Source organism: Lepus europaeus, chromosome 8, assembly GCF_033115175.1.
Source record: "Lepus europaeus isolate LE1 chromosome 8, mLepTim1.pri, whole genome shotgun sequence".
NCBI classification, from domain to species: domain Eukaryota; kingdom Metazoa; phylum Chordata; class Mammalia; order Lagomorpha; family Leporidae; genus Lepus; species Lepus europaeus.
Window position 1 is genome coordinate 84,492,369 of NC_084834.1, and position 22,683 is coordinate 84,515,051.

General features: G+C 37.8%; 1 protein-coding gene across 2 annotated transcripts in view; it reads right to left on the reverse strand.

Annotated features, from left to right (window-relative positions):
* The window catches only part of GRID2 (glutamate ionotropic receptor delta type subunit 2), a 1,547,682-nt gene that overhangs the window by 706,051 nt on the left and 818,948 nt on the right, over nt 1–22,683 (reverse strand). For both annotated transcript variants that reach the window (XM_062199157.1, XM_062199156.1), the window contains one exon: nt 19,983–20,188. In XM_062199157.1, coding sequence (XP_062055141.1) covers nt 19,983–20,188 — 206 coding nt within the window. The remainder of the gene's footprint in view (nt 1–19,982; nt 20,189–22,683) is intronic.

Sequence of the window (22,683 nt, forward strand, 5' to 3'; positions counted from 1 at the left end):
AAAAAAAAAATTTAAATACAAATACAAGCTGTAGAGCAAGCTGACCTATTAGACAGACGGGTTTGTTGTGTGATCCTAGTCTGCTTTCAAGCCAATCATCTTATCTTGAAAAAGAACCTGGATGACAGAATAGAGGTTAGATAATTGAGAAATGCCCTGTGCTTTATGCTTCCAAAAACCTTTATAGAAATGTAAAGCATAAGTTTTACTCATCACAAACTGAACTTTTTCTGATATGGCAATTTCATTTCTGCTAAAGGGTTGTAAAGTAGTTTTTATTTGTAGCTGCACTGAACTTCGGTCAAGTTCACCAAACTTAGGTCAGGTTTAGAGGTGCTGAAAATTTATTTTGGGTCCCCCAGCAAAGGCAAACTTGTTTTGCCATGAAAGAAATGCCTTCCTCTGGACCCTAGGTTTCTCTGTCTTTCAGCCCTGCTCCTCTTTTTAGCTCCGCTCAAGGCAGTTTAGCAATGGGGGGGTCATCATTGCCATCTGTCTGCTCCACACGTCCAATGTGAGATTGATTGACTATTTGGATTTCTTAAAGCAGCCTCAGTACTGTTTTGCTGTTTTGAAATCTTGCATTCAACCTATCTCGTGATCTTATGCCAATAATTAAATAGTATCTTGTGAGCCATTAGAGTCTTGACAATGCTTTTCATTCCCAAAGTCCTTCATGTCATAATATGTTTTTTCAACCTACATGGTGCTCTTTCTGTCTCTCTTCCTCTCTGTGCATATTTATTTTCATTTTCTTTTATTTTGTGCTAAAAATCTGAGGCAGACTGACTTGCCCCTCAGATGGTATGTTCAAATCCAAGCTGTAAACATACTAGTTTGATGATATTTTAGACAGCCAAATGTTACTTGGAAACAAACTTCACTCTCGAAAAACAAACAAACAAAAATGCATGGCAGGATGAACCTGTCAGAAAATAGCATAAATTGGGCCAGTTGGTTAGCCTAGTGGTTAAGACACCCAAATCCCACTTTGGAGTACCTAAACTTGAAGTCTGGCTCTGGTTCCTGATTCCAGCTTACTAGACTCTGGGGGCAACAGGAGATGGTGCAAGTGTTAGGGTTCCCGCCACCCATTAGGAAGAACAGGATTGCGTTCCAGGCTCCCAGCTTTATCCCTTTGTTATTTTGAGGGCATTTGGGAAGTAAACTGGTGGATGGGAGTTCTCTCACAGTATTTACCTCTCTGTCTCTCAAATAAATAAATGAAGACATTTATTTATTAAATAAATTTATTTATTAAATATTAAATATTAATATTAAATATTAAATAAATGTCTTCATTTATTTATTTGAGAGTGCCAAGGGAACAGGCAGGTGGCCCAATGTCCTCAGCTGAAAGTATATTATAAGTTGAAGCTGTAAATTAACAAAAAGAAAATAAAATGCAAGTAATATTATCTTGCTAAATGCTTGCATATCATTCCTTTCATTTTTCATATGAGGGATATAGTATCATGCCTATCTCATTGGATTTTTTAAAATAATTATGTATGATACCTCATAGAGAGATTAGCAGTGTCAAACAACTGAAAGAAGTTGAATAGATGTCCCCTAAATATTCTTAGGTGTGAAGACAAAAGCAATTTTCACACACCAGCAATCAAATTCGATGAGAACAAATTTTAATGTTTCTAAGTTGAGTAGTTCTACACCAGTGATTGTCGACCAAGGGTAATTTTATCTTCTGCCAAGGGGAAAGTACTACTGGCATCTAATGGGTAAAAGCATGGATGCTGCCCAACATATTATACAGGACATGTTCCCACAACAAAGTGTCGGCAGTGCCAAGGGAACAGGCAGGTGGCCCAATGTCCCCAGCTGAGGTGACTGCATCCTGTATCAGATGCCTAGTTCAAGTCCTGGTTATTTTGTTTCTGATCCAGCTTCTTGCAAATGTGCTTCTTGGGAGGCAGCAGATGATGGCTCAAGTACTTGGGTCCTGCCTCCCACTTGGGAGACCAGCACTGAGTTCCAGGTTATTGTGGTATTTGAGGAGTGAACCAGCAGATGGAAGATTCTCTCTCTCTCTCTGTCTCTGTCTCTCTGTGTGTGTGTGTGTGTGTGTGTGTGAGTCTCCCTCTCTGTATTTCTGCCTTTCAAATAAAACAAAAATAAATGTATTTTATTAAAAAATAGTGGAAATGTTGAGAAATTTTGTTCTGGGTAAACACATTTCCATTTATCTCTTTTTTTATTTTTTGATAGGCAGAGTTAGACAGTGAGAGAGAGAGACAGAGAGAGAGTTACAGACAGTGAGAGAGAGACAGAGAGAAAGGTCTTCCTTCCATTGGTTCACTTCTCTAATGGCCACCAGGGCCGGCGCTGTGCCGATCCGAAGCCAGGAGACAGGTGCTTCGCCTGGTCTCCCATGTGGGTGCAGGGCCCAAGGACCTGGGCCATCCTCCACTGCACTCCCGGGCCACAGCAGAGAGCTGGACTGGAAGAGGAGCAACGGGGACAGAAACTGGCACCCCAACCAGGACTAGAACCCCGGGGGTGTTGGCGCTGCAGGTGGAGGATTAGCCAAGTGAGCCTTGGCGCCATCCTCCATTTATCTCTTACATAGTAATCCAATTCAAATCTTTCATTTAAACTGTATAAAACTCTTATATAAGTATAAACAAAATATACGGAGAGTTAGATTTTTTCTCTTAGTAAAGCTACTAATTTCAAAGCAGTATTATTATTATCAATGGAAACATCTCCAAGTTATAGAAAATTTAGTCTAAGTAAAGTTTAGAAAAGGAAAACATTATAGTACACTAAAGTAAATGAATAATTAGCAAGCAAAAGAAAAGCAAACAATGGTGAGGTTTAAACCCTTTTAAATGGGATTTTTTTTTCAGATTCTAATGTAAATAAGACTACTGACAAGAGAATAATAAAGAGTGTGGATTTTAAAAATTCTTCAATTGTATCATTGGATGTGGGTCTCACAACTTCAACTTGCTGGGGCATTCTTGTGTTTGGAAATGCTACCCAAAATATTTCTAAAACCCCATAAAATAGATACCCAGAATTTGGGGTTGGGCCTCTATCACCAAAAAGAATGACAACCAAAAGCAGGGAGTAGATGTCTACACTGCTGACTGGACACCAGTCCTCTACGTAAGAATTTAGATATTAAACTTACCTTTCCACCCAGTTCCATATCCACTTCCCAACTTTCACTTTTCCTTCACAAATCTGGATAGCAATCTGTTATGCCAATTTTTAAAAATTGATGGATCCATATCTTTCAAAAAGGTTAGTAAAAATACTCTCTATAGGCTATTCAGATTCTTGCCAAACATAACGAGAGTCATAGTGAAAAAAGTATTTTGTATATAATAAGTTTTAATTATTTTATGTCAGCTAGTTTTCATATCTTTCAAACCCAAGTCTTTGGCCAGTTAAAGAAGTCTAGTAATCTAACTCTGGATTTAATCAAATACTGCAGAAAAGCAATAATTACATTTTAACCACCCATCAATAGGTAGCTTTTAGTTTTAAGAGAAAGAAAAATCTTAATGGCAAATGCTATTTTGAAACATATGTAAGAACCTACAGGATGTGACCTAGGGTCTGAATCCATAAACTTGCTTTTTAATACATTCTGGCCGGCGCCGTGGCTTAACAGGCTAATCCTCCACCTTGCGGCGCCGGCACACCAGGTTCTAGTCCCGGTTGGGGCGCCGGATTCTATCCCGGTTGCCCCTCTTCCAGGCCAGCTCTCTGCTATGGCCCGGGAAGGCAGTGGAGGATGGCCCAAGTGCTTGGGCCCTGCACCCGCATGGGAGACCAGGAGAAGCACCTGGCTCCTGGCTTTGGATCAGCATGATGCGCTGGCTGCAGCGGCCATTGGAGGGTGAACCAACAGCAAAAAGGAAGACCTTTCTCTCTGTCTCTCTCTCTCACTATCCACTCTGCCTGTCAAAAAAAAATATATATATATTCTGTATTTGTTTGCATGTAAATGTATGTTGTCATAGACACATACATTGCATAAACATGGCTAAAAGCATGGATTTATTTTTAACTCCAAGGAGGTTCTGAGGCACTTTACTATAAAAGAAATATGACATGGGTTAGAAATGTAATTTCAGGACCAAAGTCTAAGCGTGAATTTTGCTATAACAAGCATTGATGGTCTAAGGGTCTAACAATATACTGACTGGTCTGTCATAGTAAAATATTGGAGTATCTTTCTCAAATTTCTCTTACAGCAAAAAAGCAGCCTGAAATAGTTTCAATTTTTTTCTAGAAGTAAGAATCCCAAAGGAAATTTTTGGCTTAGTCCACAGTTCGCTAAGAAATTTTACTAACAAAAATGTGTTGAATGTGTTGCTGTCTGTTGGCTCAAGTTCGACTTCATCTAAAGTAATTAAACTTTGCCCTGGTCAACATGTCTAGTTTCTGTCTCTTTCCACTCCCATAGCTTCTCTGTCCTCCTTTGTACCATTGAACCATGCCTTCTCCGTTCTCTGCCTTCGCTCTAAGCCTAATCTGCAGGATCCACATTGCTTGTTCTCTGTATGCTGACCAATCAACCGAGTTGCATGTTTCTTTGAAGTCATCCTGTTAAGAACTCGGGCCTCTCCTGAACCTCAACCACCCTCCAAGACCTAGGATCCAGCACACCACATGTTCCAGGACCTGCCTGTCCTGCTCTTGGTGTTTCAGGATACTTGTGTATCCTGCCCCACGGCAGACATTCTACCACCTATGGAAACTGCGGCGGAACCCTTTACCACTTACTCCAGGTTGTTCTCAGCCATACCCTTGACTAGATTCTCAAGAGTTCTAGATTCTGCCAGTGAAGGATTCTCTACTATTCATCAAAGGGTCATATTCTGTAAACAGTCAAGGAGAATTTCCTTCATAGTCTCTAACTCACATTAGTAAGTGAGTTTCTAGAAGGAAATGAATTACTTCCCAGTGTCTCTAATGCAGCTTGTTTATGGTCCTCATAAGTAGCTCAAGCCTTCTGCAGTTGCTATTGGCAGGTTTTTTTCCCTGTGTAAGTATCCTTTATTTCTTCATCTTTTCTTCTGCCTCTACATCCAATCTACTGCACAACTCAAAAAAAAATGAATTAGGAATCATTAATTCTACAATAAATGCATCCCATCCAAATGCAGTTGAGGCTTCTTCTTTACCTACAACATTCTCTATATTTTTAACCATCTTCTGCTTCACCTCATTCAAATGTAACCTAAAAATGGATCCAATTTCCTTGTAGTTATTTTATAATGATTCATTCCCTGAAACTTGTATCTTCCATTTCTCCCTGATCTCCTTTGCACAGAAGATGTCTCTCCTTGAAATAGATTCCTTCCAAAAACATGTCAGTATTTGACTCTCCTTTTCACTTCCAAGTGTGAAAGGGCTGCCTATTCTTATTCTGCTTATTTGCAGACAACTCATTTATTCCCTAGTTAGAATATGATTTTCCTTCACAGTATTTTAATAAGAGTGTTTTTCCAAAGGTTATCTGTGATCATCTCAATGCCAAAGACATCACTATTCCTAAGAACTACTCAGTTTCTTTCCTTCATTTCCACCCATGTGATGAGAAACAAATTTATGACTAAAATTTTACTTTTCATGTTATCTGTAAAACCTGTTCATATTCTTATGTTCTTGATTTCAAACATTAGCTTGTGTGAGGCATAGATTTAAAACACAGGATTTGTATCTGTTGCTTGCATCTCAAACTCATTTGAAACACCCGATTCTTAATTCCATTGATTCATACATTATTAAAAGAAGCAACCCATTTCACAAATCCATTGTGAAGTATAATTCAAACATCATTTGTACTTTTTGTTTATTCTGCTCTAATGTCCTAGAGCAATGCACAACAACACCTGGCTAAATGTTTAATAGGTTGGAACCTGATTCTAGAGATGATCACATATGGTCTTCAAAATAATTCTGTGATCCACAATTACTCCACTTCACAGATGAAGAAAATAAATTGGAGTGATTTCAAGTGGCTTGTCCAGGATTATGTAGCTAATTGCATAGACACTGAATCAAGATTCCATGTTTATGCTGCCATTGCAGCCTGTTTCCTTCTTTACATTTGACATTCAAGATTTTTTTTTTTTTTTTTTTTTTTTTTTTTTACCTACTAGTCTGGTTTTAATTTCTTTGCTGACTTTGCATTCTAGAATTCTACTTCTACTGAGGCTCTCTGTTCTACCTTCCTCCTAGTACACGTTTTGAATTTCCATCTCAGTATCTTCAATCATGCTTCCCTTCATTTACATACAATAGCCTTCTACCACTTTCACTGCCTAAATTTCAAATATTAAATACTTTAAAACACTGACTTAAATGTTGCCCTACCTATTAATATACATATTAGACTACTTAGTATATAAAATCAAGGGATCAGATGTTCATCTAATTTTAGTACTATATGGATACATATAAATTTTATATATTCACTTTCATGTAATAGTGTTTTTGTATTCTAATAAAATATGTTTTTCTGGAAAAATCTCATGAACCTTCTTAATTTTAGCTATCTGGACAGTTAGTTCCTTCTTATCATCTGTATTAAAGTGAGAAAAAAACCTGGAAAGAATTGTAATCATGGGGGACTAGCTAACTTTTCAACAAAGCTCCATGGGGTAGCAATACCTTAAAATCTGGTCCTCCACAAATCTAAAATATTGATTTTGTCAGTAAGCATTTAAGGAATTGATTAAGTTCTGGGAGACTGACTCACACTATCCCAGACTGGCAAATAGGTTTAGACACCAGTCCTAACTAAGATCCATTTGCCATGGCTGCCGAGTGCTGCAGGACAGAGTATAGTAACCAATGTTTTTGTCTGGAAATGGAAGTAATGGTGCTGGTAGCATGTACTGGGCATTTATGTCCTAAGCAAGTTTACTAGAAGCAGATACATAAATTAAACTGTTTATTTATCTAAGACAAACACATCTCCGTAGTGTTAGAAAGCATAGATTCATTGTTCTCCTGGATTCAAAAGGTGATATTGAAAGCAGAAACAGAACATTGGGAGGGGCAAAATTCTGACAATTATTTCACCCAAATACTGCCTGATATACTACAGAGAAAATCTCTGAATGTTGCCATACCCATGGCTTCCTAAGCAGTAATAATAAACACTGACAAATTCCAATCCAAATTTATCATTAGGTCTGTTCAAGTCACCCCCTCTGTTGTTTTATTTGTTTGTACAATTTCATATAGGGAAAAATCAATATTAATTTAACTGCTTTTGGATCCAATCACACTCTAGCTTTGCTTTGAAAGATAATAGCCAATTATGGTAAGAAATTTTTGAAACAGCCAAGACCTTCCTGTTATACTGTAATAAATATGATTTTGATACATACCTTGATCTCATACCTTGTCTATAATGTTATTTGATTAGGTTTTAGATATCAACTTTGTTTTCTTCTGAACTCCTATATGAGTTGAGGGGCATAACTCATTCACTTTCTTATGGTTTTATTGTTTTGTATATTTTATGCTTACATAAATTTCCTTTTTAGTTTATACTCCTTGGAATACAGAACCATATATCATTTACTATCATATTCCTATGACACTTCCTGCACTAAATTGTACAGGATTGCTTTAAACGTATTGTTAGACTGGATGAATAAATTAATAGTGGATTAAAGACAGACTTCAATTTCCTGGTCTGGAAGGTTGAAATAGCTGTGACTTTGTAGTTAAAATAAGAGCACAACATTCACTTTAAGGTCAAATATTTTCTTATTTGTTTCAATTCAGATAACGAAATGAAAATGTCAGACTCACTTAAAATAAAGGAAAATCTAGCATTGTAGATGCTGCAAAAGCAAAAATTGTTAAATAACTGGTAGATTATTAGGAGAATTTCATAACAAACTGTCCACCAATATCAGTATTCCAAGTCAGCAGTGACAGGAGAGAGGTGCATTAGGTCTGTTTTATTGGGAAGTTTGGCCTCATCTGAATTTTCTACTTTGCTTCATTTCTGTGTTCAAGGCTACCTTCTGAGAGGAAAAAAAAAAGTGCCAGTCAGAAGAGCAAAATGTAATGCTCCTTCAGGTCTCCTTAATAGAAACAAGATCTGTCATAAATGATTTTGGTCCAATGGAAAATAAAGTAAATTTGGAACTTTTTCATTTGAAAAAAATCCAGTTCTGGGTGAGCCAATAAAAGAGCTGTCTTTCAAGCTCAATACAAACTTACCAAGCCAAAGGGATAACTTGGTTTCATAGCAGTTCAATAATGATTGAAAACTTTGCTACAAGAGAATATAAATTAACTCTGAAATGAACTTAATTTAGCCTCTTAGTATCTACCTGTTACAGTTTTTTTAAATCCATTTAAATTAAATTTATTGCCATGGGCCAGTGCTGTGGTGCAGCAGGTTAAAGCTCTGGCCTGAGGCGCCGGCATCCCATATGGGCGCCGGTTCTAGTGCCGGCTACTCTTCTTCCGATCCATTTCTCTGCTGTGGCCTGGGAAAGCAGTAGAGGATGGCCCAGGTGCTTGGGCCCCTGCACTCACATGGGAGACCCAGAGGAAGCTCCTGGCTCCTGGCTTCGGATCGGCTCCACTCCGGCCATTGCAGCCATCTAGGGAGTGCACCAGCGGAAGGAAGACCTCTCTATCTCTACCTTTTTCTGTAACTCTTTCAAATAAATAAATTAATCTTTTTAAAAAATGTATTGCAATGTGCATTTTTCCTAGAAGTTAAGATGCCAGTTGGAACACCTGCATCCCATGATAGAGTACCTAGGTTCATGTGCAAGCTCCACTCCCAATTCCAGCTTCCTGTTAATGTGTGGGAAGCAGCAGGTGATGGCCCACGTAGTTGGGTCTCTGACACATATGTGGGAGACTTGGATTGAGTTCCCAACTCCTGACTTGGCCCAGTCCCAGCTGTTGTAGGCATCTGGGGAGTGAACCAGAGAATGGGAGCACACTGGCTGTCTCTCTGTGTCTGTCTCTCATATAGATACAAATTTCTCTTAGATTTCCATGCAATTGTAAAACCATATCCATATGCCACAGAGTGGTTGCTGGTTTGAGTGACTGACCACTAGCCGCTCTTTGATGATCTGTGATATTGAACTCTAGTAAAGACTTACAGTTTTTACTACATAATCCAGTGTCATCAGCTTTTGTGGTGATGGGATTGTAGGAAAAATCTCAATCCAATGAAGTTAAAAACACAGCATTTCATTTTTTTCCTAATGTCATGTGCTTCTTATTAGAGAAAAACATGTGTACAAGGTACAGGATGCAGTTTGACAGTAATAACCTTATATATTCAAATATGCTAATAAACTCATGTTTATTCACTGGTGGTGGGAGTCTCCATTGTTCTGTGTTGAAATGAATAGTGTACACCATATGCGAAATAAATTGTATCTGTAACTCTACTTCCCATTATGCAAAACAACCAATTTCAGATGACCGTTAGATAAAGCAGGAAAACACACACTTGAAATCAAACATATCTTTAGGAGAAAAAATGGCAGTAGCTCTTCATGAATCGGAGGTAGAAACTTTGTTTTATAAAGACAAAAAATGGAAAACATAAAGAATAACAAACTGATAAATTGGGCTACATCACAAATAAGAACTTTCACTCATCCAGATTCATTTTTTATAAAGTGAAAAGATAGAATGGAAGTCTTTAAAATACAGTTATCTGACATGGACTCATTCATTAGACTCCTAAAAGTTATGACAGACAAAAAGAAATACCCTACAAAATATCCCCAAACCCAACAAATATCTAAAAAAACTTTTATCACAACAGGAAATTACATATTAAAAAGAAAATCTGACTCTGTTACATACCCACAAGTATAAATACCAGTAATCTGTAAAAGTTCATTGAAAATATGTATTATGTAAATGCTATACATGGATTTCAAAATATTTTATAACAAAATTCCATTTTCTATTAACTTTTTGATGTGTCCTCATAAAATGAAGACTGAAAGTAACAAAAGCTAGCAAGGAAGAAGTAAGTTGGGGCATTTTCAGTTGCTACCAGTGAAAGTCAAATTAGTATCAATAATTTGCAACTGTATCAGTTAGAATTTATATATAATGTACCTTATGCATTCTTCTTGAACTAGCAATTCCACTCCAAGGTATATACCCAACAGAAATATATATACACACACACAAAGATGCACATAGACCCACAATTTGTAAAAGGCAAAACCAGATGCACTCACTGACAGATGTTGTAAAAACTTTGGTATATTCATACAATGAAGTATTTTGAAGCAAACAAAAGAAATGAATGTTTTCCCAATACTTCGGATGAATGAATCTCACAGAAACAATGGTGACAAAAGGAAAACAGGCAAGGACTGCCATTGTGGTGCAGGGGTTAAACTGTCACTTGTGATGTCAGTATATAATATCAGAGCATTGGTTTCTGTCCTGGTTGCTCTACTTTGGGTCCAACATTCCTGATAATGAGCCTGGGAAAGCAGTAGAAGATGGAATATTGGGCCCTGGCAACCCACGTGGTAGATCAGGATGGAGTTCCTGGCTCCTGAGTTCAGCCTGGCCCACACTTGTCTTTTAAGACCACTTGGGGAGTGAACTAGTGGATGGAAGATCTGTCTCTCTCTGTTGCTCTGCCTTTCCAACAAATAGATAAATAAATCTAAAAATGTAGAAAAAGCAGGCCAACAGTATATACTGTGTGATTCTAGTCATATACAGCTTAAAACCAAGCCTGCTAGCTTTTTGGGCTAGCAGTCAGGATACCTTGAGTAGGATCATATCTGGGCAGTGCTGGGAGAGAATCTGGGCATTCCATTCTGTTCTGTTTATTGAGCTGGATGCTGGTCACCTGGGGATTTGTTGAGTTGTAAAATTCTGTGCACTACTCTTCATGTCAACTATATTTCATTCAAGGTTTGCTTTAACAAGTTCATAGCAGCCATGAATAGCACTTTATTATTAGAGACTTTCAGCAACAGATAGTTTCTTGAAAAAAATATTGTCCTACCATCCTTATAAAATATAATAACTTTATCTTAAAAACTGTATATAGCTTCAGTGCTGTGGTAAAGCAGGTTAAAGGCCTGGGCTGCCCATGTGGGCACCAATTCGAGTACTGGCTTCTCTTTTTCTGATCTAGCTCTCTGCTACAACCTAGGAAAACAATGGAAGATGGCCCAGGCCCTTGGGCCCCTGCACCCACATGGGAGACCCAGAAGAAGCTCCTGGCTCCTGGCTTCAGATTGGCTCAGCTCTGGCTTTTGCAGAGGTAGAAACTTTTCGGGAATGGACCAGCAGAAGGAAGACCTCTCTCCGTCTTTCTCTGTCTCTACCCCTCTCTGTAACTCTTTCAAATAAATAAAATAAATCTTTTGTAAAAAACTGCACATTGTATAATGTCTTCAAATAATTCCTTTTTGGATAAAATGTATTACTAAAATCAGTATTAAATAACAATTACATTAACTGGAGTACTGTGAGTATCCTTTGACGAGTTAAGAATCTTTCTGTAATTCTTGAGACATGCTAACTTTTCTTGTTTCCCAAAGCTTTCTAAAGGCTTATTTCTGGGAAGATGCTTATATATTCTTAGCAAGTAACTGTGCCTTTTTATTATTTGACAGATTCAAAGTTCTTTCATGAATCTGGGATATAGTATAATAGAATGAAAATATTTCATAAAGTAGCTTTAAGGAATAAGAGATACTACCCATTTTTTTTTATTGTGGAGTAAAAGGATTTCACATAACAGTGGGGTTCCTTTCTCAAGTTTGGCCAAAAATAGCAAATGGGAAATGATACCCATTGCCATAAAAATAATAAAAAGTGCCTATTTTCAATGGATTTGTATTTCTGATCAAACCTGAAAACTAAAAACTATGGCCAAAACATTTTAATTTATATGGAAGTTTTGTATTCTTTCTGGGAAAATGTATAACTTATAGAAACAATGAAACGTCTTTATATAAAAAAGATTGCTTTTCAAAATAATTCCTATATTCCATATTTAAGAGGAATTAACACTCCTGTTTCACCTACCCATTTTTAAAATAATTTTTGTATTTATATAAACAACACATTTCATGTTTTTATATACCGATTTAGGAGCATAGTGATACTTCCCACCCTCCCCTTGCTCCGAGGAACCCCCTTCCCCCTCCTTCCTTCCTATTCTTTTAATTTCTACAATGACATACTTTCAGTTTACACACCATATTCATTTCAAGGACACTGAAAGGTGCACTGTGATAATTTTCTGCTGATATCACAGCAGGTTGATTTACTCAACTGTGCATAACTATAGTCTTTTTCTTAAAGCTTTGAACCTCTTGAATAAGAGGTGGAGCACAAACTGCAGACATTTAATGTATTAAATTTCCAAGACTTCAAAGAAAGCATAATTAACTCAATGCCACGTAATTGCTCCAGGGACAGTAAAAGAGATGCACACAGAATTGATGTGCTTATTTTTCCTTTAGCAATTAAATGACAATGGTAAGTGAGCAATTTCTTTTTAAAAACTCCTTCTATTGACTTTTAAGTTACTATTTCCCTGGAACAGTTGAACAGATTTCCACATCAGCTCACAAAGTATAGGAAGCAGTGAAGCTGGAAGCTGGAAGCTCCCTTAGTCCTCTGACCTGACTATCTCTTCTCTATCTTCCCTGTTGTGGGTATTTACCAAACTTGGTTTCTCTACCCTTTGTCTTTTCTATTATCCCATTCCATCTGTTTATTTCTAGTTTTATTTGACTTTATATTGATCGGATAATCCATGGCAAGTCATTTCTAGAAATGCCAAGGATCCAACAATCAGATACCCCTTGGACCTGTTGCTAATCTGCTTTACCGGTTTCAGACCCTGGATGTCCACTATCAGTTGCTATCAGCACCAGCTGTGGAGGTGTGAATGCTGCTGGAGGAAGTTAGAGGACAATGCTGATTAGAACTAGATGGACCTTTACTTTTCTCAACTGTAAAACCGGAATTGGATGAAATGTCAATGCTGTACTCTCCAAGTCTAAAATGTCAAAAATTAATATTGCTTCTTAAAATTCCATTTCATTCTTTTCTGAAGTCCTTTATGTTTGCATCATTTTACTCTCCCCAAATCTATAAGAGCATTCTGTACCTTCCAACTCAAGAAGGCTAAAAGGGGGCAACACAAATATTCCATTAAAATATGCAAAATTCAGGGTCAGTATCTGGTACAGCAGTTAAAATGGCCACTTGAGACACCTGTATCCCCTATCTGAGTGCCTGGTTCCGGTCCTGGCTACACTGCTTCTGATCCAGCTTCCTGTTAATGCGTACCATGGAATCAGCAGATGATGGCTCAGGTACTTAAGTCCCTGCCACTCACATGGGATACTGGATGGGCTCCTGACTTCAGCCTTGTCCAGCCCTGGCTGTTGGGGCACTTGAAGAGGGAAGCATTGCTTAGTAGATTTTTTTCTTTGTCTTTCCTTTTGCCTTTTCATTTAATTTTAAATGAAAATTTAAAAATATATGTGCAGCATTCACTAGGTACATTAACAAATAACCATGAAGAAAAAGAAAAGAGAACATGAGAACATTTTCTTTCTTTTTTTTTTTTTTTTTTGACAGGCAGAGTGGACAGTGAGAGAGACAGAGAGAAAGGTCTTCCTTTTGCCGTTGGTTCACCCTCCAATGGCCGCCGCGGTAGCGCGCTGCGGCTGGCGCACCGTGCTGTTCCGATGGCAGGAGCCAGGTGCTTCTCCTGGTCTCCCATGGGGTGCAGGGCCCAAGCACTTGGGCCATCCTCCACTGAACTCCCTGGCCACAGCAGAGAGCTGGCCTGGAAGAGGGGCAACCGGGACAGGATCGGTGCCCCAACCGGGACTAGAACCCGGTGTGCCGGCGCCGCAAGGCGGAGGATTAGCCTGTTGAGCCACGGCGCCGGCCAATGAGAACATTTTATTAGGGGCTGGTATCGTGGCACAGCAGCATAAGCCTCTGCCTACAATGTCAATGTCCTTTATTGGAGCTCTGCATTGAATCCCAGCTGCTCTGCTTCCACTCTGGATCCCTATTGATGCAAGTGGGAAAGCAGTGGAAGATGGCCCCAGTGATTGGCCTCTGCCACCCACACGGGAGACACAAATGGTGTTCCTGCCTCCTGGCTGTGGTTTGCCCAACCTCATTCTTTGTAGCCATTTGGAGAGTGAATCAGTAGATGAGAAATCACTCTCTCTCTCCCTCTCTTATTCTCTCCCTCTCCCTTTCTGTCATCCTGCCTTTCAAATAAATAAATGAATCTTTTAAAAAAAGAAACATGGGGGTTGGCACTGCGGCATGACATATTAGGTTAAGCCGCTGCCTGCAGTGCCTGTATCTCAAATGGGCACCGTTCGAGTCATGCCTGCTCCACTTCCAATCCAGCATCCTGCTAATGTACTTGGAAAGCAGTAGGAGATGGCCCAAGTGCTTGGGTCCCTGAAACTGCTTGGGAGACCTGGAAGAAGCTTCTGGCTCCTGGCTTCAGCAGATGTGGCCTTTTGGGGAATAAACCAGCAGGTGGTAGACCTCTCTCTGCCGCTCAAATAAATAAATAAATCTTTAAAAAAGAAAAGAGAGAAACATTTTTATAAATGCATCACTAGACAATCACAAAGTGAGGACACAGTGATAAGTGCTGAAGCATTGTGGCATGATCCATGGACTCGCTGGCATCACGCGGGGCAGCAGTTGAGCACAGATACCTCTCTCCTGCCTGTCCCTAGAAGTCCCGATAACTGGAAATACCAAGCCAAATAGAGATTGAGGTCACTTGGAGATCTGGAAAGCATATGAGTACAGCCAATTCTTTTCATCTGCAGTGCGCTAAGTTCTATAAAATTCTTGTGAACACTGAATGAGTGGATATTGCACAATTGCTTATGGGGAATTAATTTTGGTTCCTGTAAGCCTCAGATTTTTGGTATTTATACTTAAGGTATATACACACACACACACACACATACACTATTAGTTTATGAACATGAAACTCATGGTCAATGGTACGACAACTTCTCTCTGAACACATTGTTTGAAAGCACAGGTGGTTTCTCTGGGAGGCACTGCAAAGCTTCCTTGTGCTCAGGGGTAGTAGCCCTTTAGCACTGTGTTTGCAAGGTATTTCAAACAATGAAATCACCAGCAAAAAGCACCAAAAACCATGGAAAATAGCATTAAATAGACAGTGACAAGTACATTTGTTTACAGTGTGAGAAAAATACAAATGCAGAAAACAATTTATTTTACCTTAACTCAGAGCAAGAACTGTAGAAACACCCCAGATTTGTAGCTCTACAAATAAGTGATAAAAAAAAACCATGCCAAGTATTGATTTTGGAATTTCAAACACATTTTTATTGAGTAGGTGTATTTACAAACGCAAAGGATCAGTTATACTGGAATATATGGTGATTTGTACAGGGCCTTCTCACACTTTGCTACATACAAAATAGTCCAGAAAATTGTCATTTGTCCTTATACAAAAAAAGAAAAAGTGTAGGATTCTCTTCCACAGATTAAGTGGATGTTCTGGGGAGTGAGTTGGGACAAGTGATGCTGGCACTGTTATCCTATAGCAGAGAAAACGCATAGAGCCACAGGGCAAATCCAGCATCCCTTCCTGGAAAATGAAAATATCCTGTTTGCTCCATCTAAATGAAAAGGACCAGAGTAGACTGTGACAATGCTGCTGATATTCCAAGATAATTTTTAAAAGACTTATTTAATTATGTGTTTGAATGTCAGAGTAACAGAGCAAGAGGGAGACAGAGAGCTAGAGATATTCCATCTACCGGTTCACTCCCCAAGACTATAACGGGACTGGGCCAGACAGAAGCCGGGAGCCAGGAACTCTGTCCAGATCTCTCTGGTGGGTGGCAGGCGCCCACAGCCCTAGGCCATTTTTGGGTGCTTTCCTTGGAGCATCATCAGTTCGCTGATGCAGAAACAGAGCAGCTAGGACTTGAAAGAGCACTCTGACACGGGCTGCTGGTGTTGCAAGTGGCAGCCACATCACCAGCCTGGGAAGTAAACATTTTTTTTTAACCAGGAATTCATAATTAGCCAAATTATTCATCAAGGATGAACTTGTAATAAATATATTCTTCTAAATAAAAAGAAAGAGCAAGTCTACCTTCTGTGCACCCTAATTTACATTACTTGAAGCTATTCCCCAGCAAAGGAGGAAAACAAGAAACTATTAGGCATAGGCTCCAGGAATCTGTGGACCTGACCACGAACATTTGTCTGATCTGAAGGAAGTGCCAGAAATAGAGCAGGGGAAAAAAAAGGCTCCAGACAGGAAACGGGGATTTGGAGATTTGCTACGAAAGATAGGAATTTAGGATTTAAGCAGTCAACAAAGATAAGAAGAAGAAAAAAGTAAGAAAAGTAATAACTTAAATGGAAAACTTGAAGCTGAATGAGTAAAAATTTTATATAATCATACCTTAATATTTTCTTGTGCAGTGAAAATATTTATAGAGAGAAAAATATAAGCACATTTATAGATTTTCATCTTATCAAGGTTTGGCCAAGGTATAACAGGTTTATTTATGGTTGGTTACAGAATAGAAAATATATGTTTTCAATGCACTCAATGTAAAAATAAAGCTGTGGATCATGGCAGTGGGGAGGCAGAAAAGTAGCAGAATAGTCAAAGAACCTTTGCAGGTAGTGCATAGTCCACAGAAGGTGAGATGGTATAGATGGGCTGTATAAAGTTATTTCAAATTGTGTGATAATCCCACTGACAGGAGATGTGAATGTAGTTGAAGTAAACATACAAATCCTCACTTAAAAATATTTTTCAAAATGGAAATAAGTAGCAGAAAAAACAATAAATCGACCAATCATACTATCTGAGTAAGTAAAAAATAGAAAAAAACAAAGAGATGGGAGCATCTTACTTTGTTAATGGAATACTACACAGTCATTACATGTCATGCAGAACACTTCATATATCTCAAGGGGATAATCTTCTTGATGTTTGGAAATTTTTAAAAAATAAGGGTAAAGAATTTATACTAAGTATGGCACTACTTGTGTAGTGCCTATTATGACATTATTTAAGGACGAATAAGAAGTGTGTGTGTATGTATGTGTGTGTGTGTATACCTATACCTGAAATGCCACACCACATTTACTAACCCATGAGAATGTAATCAGGTTCCTGAGGAATAGTGGCAGATTGTCCTTCCAAACTTAAAATTTGAACCACAGTTTTCAAAGTTTTATTTTTTTATTTTTATTTTTTTTTTTGAGGGTGGGTTGGGGGAGAGGTATCACTTGCTCATTCACTGCATCAGTGCTCTTGACACATGGGACCGGGCCAGGGCAGAAGCAAAGAATCAGGGGCACTAAATGAGTTCATTGTTTATAATGATCTTGGAAAGGAAGGTAGTAAGTAGGAAGATGTGAAGGCAGTGTTCAAATATAATTATGACTACCTGGATTTTTGACTCTGTTCGTACTTCCCACGTTTCAAATGAACTCTCGAATCTAGCCCTCTGCCTTACTTGCTCCTACCAATAATGCCAACTGTTGTGGGTTAAATGAGGTTATCCATTGCTCCTCCCATTCCTATGTTTAAGTCCAACCTTCAGTTCCTTAGAGTGAATTTACTTGGAGATCAGGTCTTTACAAAGTAATGAAGACAAAAGAATTTATCATAGAGAGCCCTGATCCAAAGTGACCCATGTCGTTTTCCTAAGAGGGGGTAGGAAACATTACCAAGCAGAGGAGGCCAATGACATGAAGAGCCAGAGAACGAAGACAGCCACCCACAGCCACACAGCAAATGCACAAGCCCTCTTGGCCCTCAGACAGAACCAACCCTTCCAATTTCTTGATTTGGGGAATATTTGCCTCAAGGATGATGAGAAAATTTGTGGTTTAAGATATCCAGTTAGCAAAATTTTGTTATGGAAACTAGCAAAAGAATGCTGCACAATTATCTGCTAGGACATCATTTAAAAATCTCAGGATTCTCTTTGACTCTCTATCTCCTGGCCACACAGACTCCGAGAGGCTGCCCCTGAGTGACTGTCACTCTATGGTCTTGTGTTCATAACCACCTGCCCCACACAGATCTTTCTCTTCTGTATCTGAAAGGGAAGTATCATTTCCTAAAACTCCCCACCTTTAGAACCCCTCCACAACGAAATTCCTTCTCATACCCAACCCCTCTCAGTCCATACTATTAACTGCTTCCTAAAATACATGCATTATTACTGGGGTACTCAAGGGCCTTTGTCACTTCCTAAAATCCTTTTCTCACACAGTGTGCATCATTAATCATATGCTTTCTACTTTTAGTCTACAGCAAACCACTGTTTTCTGAGCGTACAGTCAAAGTCTTTTCTCATCTTGACATTATTTTCATTCTAGCAATTGTTTTTGAGCACCTGCCATGTGTCAGATACTGTGATGCATGCTAGGAAAAGTGATCTAGAACTTAGCATTTCCTGAGCATCTACTAAGTCCTAGGCTCTCCTGGCTTTGGAGGCATCTCATGAGTTTACAATATAATCTTAATATGTTGAGATCAATATATTATTTCCATTTCACTGATGACAAAATGAGGGCTCTGACATGTTAAGTAATTTGCCCACATACATGATTAGAAAATGGATGGGATAGGTTCATATTTGTCTGTGACATTCTGCTTCTCTTTTGTGAATTAGTACCCATGACACAAAGTGCAGTTCAAATGTACCTTCTCAATGAAGCTTTTTCTGATCTCCCCAAACAGAAATGACCAGATGCCTCAATCCAATTTACTGCCATTGTAATATTTCAATTTATATTGCATGTCTCTGAGTACTTGTTTTAAATCCTATGGAAGATTTTGTCTCTTGAAAAAAAAAAAAACAAGAAACACCTTCTCTACAATTTGAAATATTCTTTCTATCATGGAGAAATCTAGTGATTCAATGTGATTTCCCAAGTTACTTGCTAAACTCAAAAATTCAAAGTTCTACATTGTCTTTAAACTGTATAACAATGTTCTGTGTTTAAATAAAAAAGGTAATATTGATAGTTTTCCCCAAGTTTTTCTCTTCTTAAAACTACCTCGAGTTTCTTGATACCAATTATATTAGAACTTGCAACACATTCTTAATTTGCAGGCTTATAGTGACACATTTGAAGCTAAAGGAAGGATAGTGGTGAAGCAAGGAAAAAGTATTAAGCAAGTATAGTCACCATAATTATAAACACTAACAATAAAGGCTATGTGAGAATATGGAATGGTGTGACTAGGCCTATCACTATATAAAATTAAAAACTAGGAGAAAGGCGAGAATGACTTGACAATAATCCTTTGCAAGGCAATCACAAGCATTTTAAAACATGGAAATGTTATCTCAAGTCTTAGAAACTATTAATTATATTTTCAAAAAGTTTCAGAGCTCCTCACCAAATGACCAAATATAATTAAAATTTTGAAGATGCAGCATCATAAAACGTAAAGTAGTCATCACTTTGCAGGGTTTGAGACAGTTTTAATTACTTGTCTTGGTACAGAGTTCACAAGCAGAAGTAAATCTGCTATGCATTAATAAAACTAAGCATGTATATGCAGTAAGAACTTGATTTAAATAGGTATTTTCTCAAAAGTAAGATTTTCACTTGCAAAATATTAAGGATTAGTTAGTAGCTGCACTTGTGTAATCATTCTTGAACTTTTAGATACAATCAGGTCAACAGCACTTTGGAATTCCCATAAGACTTTTACAAAATCTCCTGGCTACGTGTCCACATGCATATATGTAAATAAAAACATCCTTAGCTACTAATTGGACAGAGTGAGATGAACTACCTGCATTAGTGTTAATGATGGTTGTGGATTTAGTTCGCTCAGGCTACTCTTCATTTGCATCACCTTGGTGGGTTCTGTCCCAAGGTATTTACCTTTTACACACTCCATTCACCCCATGACAAGGTTTGCTTACCTCAGTAATGAATGACTTGGCTGTGGCAGGATTCATAACAAGGATGGCCCTCCGGAGAGTGTCTCGATAGCGATTCAGTTCTTCTATTCTCATGGTATCAAAGAGAGTGGTGATCATTTTGTTGATGTTGTTTTCTACCTTCTGAAGTGCAACATCCATCCCCTGCTGAGATACTTTGTCCAAAAACTCTTGTATGCCACGGATATCTAGGAACAGCGAAAAACCCATGTGAATGACAGTACAGAAGGAAGACAAAATCTATTTCACCTATATCAGAAAGTTTATTGTTCAATCCTGGAAGCCATCTAAAATTACTTATTGAGAACTCTGAAATATTTTTACCCATTGGTATAATTTAATATGTTTATAGGAGAAATATAAGTATTTATTTATTTATTATTTATCAGAGAGGTAGAGTAACAGACAGTGAGAGGGAGAGACAGAGAGAAAGGTCTTCCTTCCATTGGTTCACTCCCCAAATGGCTGCAATAGGTCGGAGCTGTGCCGATCTGAAGCCAGAAGCCAGGTGCCTCCTCTTGGTCTCCCATGCAGGTGCAGGGGCCCAAGCACCTGGGCCATCTTCTACTGCTTTCCCAGGCCACAGCAGAGAGCTGGATTGGAAGAGGAGCAGTGGGGACTAGACCCCAGTGCCCATATGGGATGCCAGTGCTGCAGGCAGAGGATTAACCTACTAACCTACTTTGCCACGGCGCCAGCCCCAGAAATGTAAGTACTAATGTCATTTAAATTTTAAAATGTTTATTTAATTTGAGAGCAAGAAAGGAAGAAAGACAGGGAGAGGAGAGAGACAGAAATAGAAAGAGAAAGAGAGAGAGAAAGATCATGTCTGAGGACACATGGATTTAGGCAAGGCTGAAACTTAGAGCTGGGAATTAAACTGGGGTCCTTTCAGGGTATACATTAGTAGACAACTGGATTCAGGAATAGAGTGGGGACTTGCATCTAAACAGGTAAATACGGGATAAAGATATGGGTTTTTTCTATGTCTTTTATTTATTATTTTTACAATTCTATTATAATATTTCCCTCTTCCCTCTCCTCTGTTTTCTTTTTTAGTTTTTAAGATAACAGATTTTTAATTTACATTACAATCTAGGGCTTAATATTCCACTCAATAAAGAGTTCTATAATAAAAATAAAAGGGACCTAGCTTAGCAGGAATATAGTCAAGGTCTATAAATAATGAAATGGAAAGATGACCATTTCACTCATATCAGTAAATTTCATATACAGTAAAAATAACCACATATCATTAAATCTATAGTAGTATAACATTTTTAAAATGTTTATATAATGTTTTATACAATCTTTGTATAAAACATTGACAAAACTAAATTTGCAGCAATACAGATACACATAGGCATTTCTCTCTCTCTTCCTCTCTCTCTCTTTTCTTTTTTAATTTTAGCTCCCACATATAAGGAACAGGGACATACACATGATATCTGCTAGTCCAAGCACCTGCTTGGGAATCACTATATTTAGGATGGGTTTCTTTCTATCCACTTAGCATTCTAAGTGATCTCAACTCTGGAAACTGTTCGGACAAGGTGGAGAGACGTGGTTGTGAGGAGCTTCACTTCCTTGAAGCAAAACATGAGAAGAAAGCACATTCCCTATTTTCTTCAGCAGGAAACTAAAGTATGAATATCAATGACGAATGAACCTGAACCAAGATAACCAACATTTCATAGCATAGGCAACCATATCACTGCATTTAACATTTATAATCTAGATAGAAAGAGAATTTTGAGTAATTATCTTTAAAGGATCTCAGGAGCACCACTTCCTTGCTCAATTCTGAAAAACTTGGTACAAGGTAATATCCTTTTCCAGAATATGGAGACTGTAGTATATATGGAAAAACCTTAAAATTTCAAAATGGATTTTAATATTTTAGAAAATACTGGGCAACATTTTTTGAATGCATGATGAGCAGCAAAATATTCACACATCCAATACAAAATAAGCAAAGTTCTGACAAGATATTAAATAAAGTATTCAGTGTCCATTGCACATTTAAATAAGGTAAAATCCAGTCTAGCTACAGTTTATGAATTTGCATTTTGATAAATATTTAAGAATGATAAGTATCTGAAAAGTTGCAAACAGTTCTTCCTGGTACCTCACTGGATCTTATAGAAGAAGGTATTTGAACTGGTAAATATGACTGGAATATACGCCTGGGACAGTATCATCTTAAGATAGCAGATTTGTTTTACTATACCATAAACCATATTTTTATTGTATGACCTTGGTATAAAAAGCTTAAAGGGAAAATAATTGGTGAAAGATAAGAAATAAATGGGATTTAGGGACTTATTATGAATAGACTATATCTCAAAATCCCTAATTGGTTGTGATAGCATGCATGAAAAACATGCCTCTCAAGGGCAATAATTAATTTAAAAGTAATAAATAAACCCATAGAACAAGAAAAACAAATGGCTACAAATTTAGAAACTGGCATTTATTCATAATAAAAGTTTATATCCCCAGTGTTACAAATGAATAATAAAACTGGTTTTCTTATGATTACTTTTATTTTAAAATAATTACTATAAATATTATATATTTAGGTAGCTGATGATCCTCAAACTCTTCAAAATAGATATTCTGTATAAATTTTACCTTGTATTCCTTATTCCTAATTACATTGTAAACAAGTTAGCATAAAAGC